General features: G+C 51.9%; 1 protein-coding gene across 1 annotated transcript in view; it reads left to right on the forward strand.

The window, feature by feature from the left end:
• The first annotated feature begins 1,041 nt into the window (after positions 1-1,041).
• Mroh5 (maestro heat like repeat family member 5) overlaps positions 1,042-6,558 on the forward strand; it is a 70,212-nt gene continuing 64,695 nt past the window's right edge. Inside the window, 6 exon segments of the mRNA XM_008851081.1 lie at positions 1,042-1,095; positions 2,399-2,444; positions 2,447-2,524; positions 3,329-3,474; positions 3,614-3,672; positions 5,000-5,075. Of these exon segments, the coding sequence (XP_008849303.1) occupies positions 1,042-1,095; positions 2,399-2,444; positions 2,447-2,524; positions 3,329-3,474; positions 3,614-3,672; positions 5,000-5,075 (459 nt within the window).

Here is a 6,558-nt window from a genome sequence, read left to right on the forward strand (position 1 = left end):
GCCGTCTAACACGCCCCAGGATGCTGCCTTCTAACACACCCAGGATTCGCCGTCTAACACACCCCATGATGCTGCCTTCTAACACACCCATGATGCTGCCTTCTAACACACCCAGGATGCTGCCTTCTAACACACCCATGATGCTGCCTTCTAACACACCCATGATGCTGCCTTCTAACACACCCATGATGCTGCCGTCTAACACACCCATGATGTTGCCTTCTAACACACCCATGATGCTGCCTTCTAACATGCCCCAGGATGCTGCCTTCTAACACACCCATGATGCTGCCGTCTAACACACCCATGATGTTGCCTTCTAACACACCCATGATGCTGCCTTCTAACACACCCATGATGCTGCCTTCTAACACACCCATGATGCTGCCTTCTAACACACCCATGATGCTGCCTTCTAACACACCCATGATGCTGCCTTCTAACACACCCATGATGCTGCCTTCTAACACACCCATGATGCTGCCTTCTAACACACCCATGATGCTGCCTTCTAACATGCCCCAGGATACTCTCTTCTAACACGCCCCAGGATGCTGCCTTCTAATACATCCATATGATGCTGTTTTCTAATACACCCATGATCTTCTCCTTTAGTCTGAAGACGTGTGCACCTTCCTCATTGATGGTCTGGAGGTTCAGTCTGTAGCATGGTTCCCCCCATGGGACGTATACGGAACTAAGAACGGAACATAAACAAGCAGATAGGCCTTTGAGGGAATCCAGGATGGAGTTGTGGCAGAGTCAGGCTTGGGACACCCCCAAAAGCAAGGATGCCTTCTCTAGCCCCTTAAGGCAACTGCAACCTGAGGAAATCCTTTCCACATGTTTACAAAAAGCAGAGACCTGTGTCCCCCATACTCCTGCCCCCACTCGCCCCTGCAGTTTCACCCATCTTAGAGGCCCCTCTAGGGATATCTGTGCAGCCAGGATGTCCCCTGTGCCCTCCAGAAGAGCCTGGCCCTCCAGGGCACTGTGAGAGACAGAACTGGGGGCATGGCCCTCTGAGCCCACCTGTGCCCCATGCCGTGCATCTGTCCACCACCCCCATCAGGAGGCCAGGCTTCCTACTCCAGAGTATCTTCGACCTTTCCCCTCCTGTCACCCTTTTGGCCAAGAAATGTTTATATGACCCCAGAAATATAGGCATATAAAATAGGTGTGTAAGTCAAATGTTTGCTGATAATAAAATCATAAAGAAATTTATTTTAAAACAATTTTTGTGCACATAAGATTTCGTGTTTGTTAAAGATAAAAGCAAATCTAACTGCACACTAATGAGATAGATGTGTTTGTTCATCTAATGCAGTACATTTCAATGACTCGCCGACTTGATAGCCACGGGGAGTGCTGGTGGGGAAAGAGTAAAAGTCTTTTTCCCATAACTGAGTGACTGTGTTTGTAGAAGAAGAGGAGAAAACTTAGTATGTGCAGTGGAACACTGCAGCCCATACAGCAGACAGGGAGTCTGGCTCTGCGGTGTTTCAGGCAGTGTTCACTGGCATGCAGCATACATGACATCATGCGCACTACAGAATGTGTATGTTGTGTGTTCAGAGCTGAGGATGCAGTGAAGTCATACCATGTAACACAGGCGAGTGCTTCCAGAAATACCTCAAGTTCATGACATGTTTGATACTCAATTTTTGGGGGGTTGTTGCATGTTCAGAAACCTCCTACTACTGTCAGTTATATAACTCCAGATGGAGACAAGACTCACAGTTTAAGTCACTTTGACCTATTCAACAGTGTCCCAGAGTCTCAAGGCACCTCCCCACACAGGGCACCCCCACACCAGACTCACCAGGCCACTAAACAGGAGGGTGGACACATAAAAGACATTGCAGAGTGTTCTGGATTGTTTCTTCATTGTTGTGACAGAATACTCTGACCACTACCAACTTGGGGAGGAAAGGGTTTATTCAGCTTACAACTCCCAGGTCGCAGTTCATCAGGGAGCCAAAGGTAGGAACTCAGGGCAGGAACCTGGAGGCAGGAGCTGGAGCACAGGCCATGGAGGAATGCTGCTTACTGGCTTGCTCCCCTGGCCCCTGCTCAGCCTGCTTTCTTATGCAACACAGGCCCACCTGCCCAGGGGTGGCACCACCCACAGTGGGCTGGGCCCTTCCACATCACTCATCAAGAAGATGTCCCTCAGACATGGCCACAGGCCAGTCCAATAGAGGCAGTTCCCCAATTGAGGCTCCCTCTACCCAGGTGTGTCAAGTTGACACTAAAGCTATCCAGCACACAGAGCCTAATCCAGAAGAGGCTGAGCATCACCCTCTGCATGTGCACCTGCACACACACGCACACCATGCTTATGCACAGAATCTTCTCCTATGTCTCCGTATCTACAAATGAGTCATCATGAACCAAGGAAAGTCAGGACTCTGCCCCACGGGACACAGAGGCCAGCCCCAGCACCATCTGCTATGCAGGTCCAGAGGCAGCCAGATTGCCCTGTTGCCCAAGGAGAACCAGATGTTCATGGAGGAGGCCTACAGTTCAAGGGAGCACCACCTGACATTGCAGCCATGATGACAGATCCTCAGTCCCTCCACCAGAAGCAGCCCTGAGGGCGGGGGCTAGAAGGAAGCCCTCTCCAGGACTATGGACAAAGGATGTGGGCATATGAAGTGCTCAGCCAAGCCCTGTACACACTCCTTGCTTGTTCGTGTCTTCTGAGACATCAGTCAAAACCCCAAAATGTCCCATCTTCTTCCTGGCCCCACCTCTCCAGCCATACCCTTTCATACCTCAGAACCTCAGCTTGTGCCTGGCCCTCTCTCTGGGATGCTTTCAGCACCAAGGAGTGTTAGATGACTGGATGGTCGGTGGAAGGATGAAAGAATGGGTGGGTGGAAGCACACAGAGATGGATGCATGAATTTATGAATAGATGGGTGGATCACTGGTTGATGCGTCAAGTTCTGTCTGGGTGGATGAGTGGACGGATGAGTGGATGGATCTGTGAGTACATAGATATACAGGTGTGTAGATGAATATGAAAATGAACAAACAGGTGGATGGACAGCCAGCTTGGTGAACAGACGGAAACCAGAATGAATGGTGGGTAGCCAGGTGGTCAACTGGATGGAAATGGGAGATATGAGAGTAAACAGCTGAGGCCACATTCCTGCTCTACCCACCTTACACCCCACGAGAGACCAAGTGGACCACAAGAGCATCACAAGACTTCCCAGGGTGTCCAGGTCTCACTTTCACTATAGACCTGTCCCCATTACCCACCCAGCTCTCTGTCACAGCACGGCCTCCCCATGAGCCACCCCTCCCACCCTTCTTGTCAGCCATCTGCTGCAAGATGCTCCAGGCCACAGGCACCTCAGACCCTCTCCACCTCAAAGACCTCATCAAGAAGAGCAAGAGGATGGCTCGGAAGTCCCCCAACCTGGTGATGGAAAGCATCCGTGACTACTTCAAAGCCAACCCAGAGGTGGGATTGCTTGGGCCCCTGGGATAGGCATGGAGCACAGGGGAGGAATAGATAGCCCCAAGAGGAACTCAAATCCTGGATCCCTCATAGGGTGGCTGCATCATTTGCGGCAAGTCTCAATCTCCTTGTGTGCCAATAGGCTGAGTTTGAAGGGAGGAAAGTGGACCCACTTTTGTCCATCACCCTCCGGACATTCTTGTGAGGTAGAGGTTATGATTCTCAGAGATGGGAAACCATGGCTTAGGGAAGAGAAGGGATTTGCCTCAGGTCACAGAACCAGTAAGTGGCAGAAGTGGGTGGGTGGATGAGAGGATGGATGGATGGATGGATGGATGGATGGATGGATGGATGGGTGGATGGATAGATGGGTAGGTGGGTGAATGGGTAGGTGGGTGGATAGATGATGGGTTGGTAGATGGGTGAATGGATGGACGAGTGGATGTATAGATAAACAGATGGATAGGTGGATAGATGGATGAATGGCTGGGTGGATGGATAGTGGGTGGGTGGATAGTGGGTGAATGGATGGATGGATGGATAGATGGATGGGTGTGTGGGTGAGTGGGTGAATGGGTATGTGGGTGGATAGATGGATGAATGGGTGGGTGGGTAGATGGATGGATAGATGGGTGGGTGGGTAGATGGATGGGTGAGTGGATAGATGGATGGGTGGGTAGATGGATGAGTGGGGGGGACAGAGAGATGGGTGAACAGATGGATGGGTAGGTGGGTGGATGAATGGGTGGATGGATGGATGGATGATGGATGGATGGATGGATGGATGGATGGATGGACCAGTAGGTGGATGAAGGGGTGAGTGGATGGATAAATGGATGGATGGGTGGATGGATGGATGGATGGATGGATGGATGGATGGATGGATGAGTGGGTGGGTAGATGGATGGGTGAGTGGGTGGGTGAGTGGGTGGGTAGATGGATGAGTGGGGGGGACAGAGAGATGGGTGAACAGATGGATGGGTAGGTGGGTGGATGAATGGGTGGAACAGGTGGGTGGGTGAGTGGGTAGACGGGTGGGTGGGTAGATGGATGGAAAGATAGATGGATGGGTGGGTGGGTGAGTGGGTAGATGGGTGGGTGGGTAGATGGGTGGATGGGGGGTGGAAAGACTAATATAGGAAAGGAGGGGTGATGAATTTGGAGGTTGATGGGTGACTGGTTAGTGGGTAAATGGATGGATTATAGGGATGGATGTGGGGGTGAATACAGAGATGGATGCATGAATGCATGGATGAGGGAAGGCTGGCCTAAGCATCAATGAAGAGATGACCTAACTTTGAAGACGGAACTTTTTAAAACTCATGCCCCTTCCCTGAGGACAGACAGCTCTCAGGTCTGCAGACCAGGCTTATGGCTTGTACATGGCAGGTATCTCCTGAGTTGCCAGGATAGCTCTCACAGCCAGCTGTGCTCCTCCAGCCTCCTGGCACAGCTTCCCACAGTGTTCTCCCTGGCACCCTCAGCACTGTCAGACGCAATGGAGCCCAGCTACCTCTGTTCTCCGCAGACTCCAGCCGGCACAAATTGAGACCTGGCAGAAGTGTTTCATGCAGCTGGCCCTGGAGCACATGACCAAATCCACAGTAGATCCCCACCCCAGCACACAGGCCAGGTCCTAAGGTTCTAAGGCTTGGCCAGCTACCCAGGGGTCCAAACAGTATGGAAGCTCAAGGTCTTGTGCTCATCCAGGCAGTTTCTGCCTGTTGCTCTTCCTAAAATGTCCCCTTAAGAACCCTGTCATGCAGAGCACTGCTGGACTGGGGCTCTGTGTCTCATATGCAGGAGCTAAATGTCTGGCTGCATCTCCATTCGCCCAGGAGGTCCCTTCCTCACAATCTCTCCCCTGCTGTTCAAACAGCAGCCTCTGGAAGGCCTAGTTCTAACACACGCCCTGAACCCTAACCCAGCCTTGATTCCTATCTCCCAGGTTCCTGCCTGACGGCAACCTGCAGGCTCAGGCCTTAGCCACCCCAGCCCACCAGACCAAATGTGAACAGGGAGCCCAGTGCCCACCACCGGCCTAGCCTGCAAGTCACAATGGCCTCCAGGGGCCTGGAACAAGTGTTTTTCTTCAGATCCTCTGGCCCTGGGAATTCCTATGGTGAACTACAACACACACACACACACACACACACACACACGCACGCACGCACGCACGCACACACGCACGCACGCACACAGAGTAGTGGTCAGAGAACAGTGACCTTCACCAAGGCCCACTGCAGTCCAAGCCCCAGCCCAGCACCAGAAAGACTGGACTCTATTCTTGCCCGTGTCATTCTGTATAACCTCCGCCCCCTCTCCTGCCACTTTGAAAACATGGCCCAGTATGCCACATGGGGCTGTGGAAGCTCTGTCCACACAGGGACAGGAGGCAGACAGAGAGAGAGACTGAAACTCAAGAGCTCTGGATATGGGAAGTAACTTGGTGGAGCTGGTCCCCAGGCCACTGAGGGGACACAGGCTGGCCAGGGCCATTGCTGGGGAGCTGTGCTCTAACTGCAACGGAAAGCTCATACCCATCGGGTGTGAAGCACTGGGCTCTTCAGCTCTTTCATCCCGCCCTGTGCTCAGCAGGCTTACAGGGAAGTTATAGGAATAACCACACACACCCCAATCGGTTCTTATGCCCACATCTTACAGAAGGAGGGACCAAGACTCACAGAGTTGGGGGACTTGCCAAGCCAGCCGGCAGAGAGCAGGCATGATGGGCACCTCAGTATAGAACAGAGAAGATGAGGAACAAGGCCATGTTCTCCAGACCCTTTTAAAAAACATTTCATCTATTATTTTACATATATGAGCGTATTCCCTGCATGTGTGTAAGTGCACCCGTGTCGTGCAATGTCCATGGAGTTCAGAAGAGGATGTCAGATTTCCTGGAACTGGAGTTATGGACAGTTGTTAACCACCATGTGAGTGCTGGGAATTGAACCCTGGTCCTCTGCAAGAGCAGTCAGTGCTCTTAACTGCTGAGCCATCTCTCCAGCCCCCCTCCCTTCCCTTTTTTATCAAGTATGCATCTGATAAAAATTTGAGGGAAGGAAGGAGAGTGGAAAGGAAAAA

Source organism: Nannospalax galili, unplaced genomic scaffold (genome assembly GCF_000622305.1).
Source record: "Nannospalax galili isolate Female #2095 unplaced genomic scaffold, S.galili_v1.0 scaffold525, whole genome shotgun sequence".
In the NCBI taxonomy this organism is placed as follows: domain Eukaryota; kingdom Metazoa; phylum Chordata; class Mammalia; order Rodentia; family Spalacidae; genus Nannospalax; species Nannospalax galili.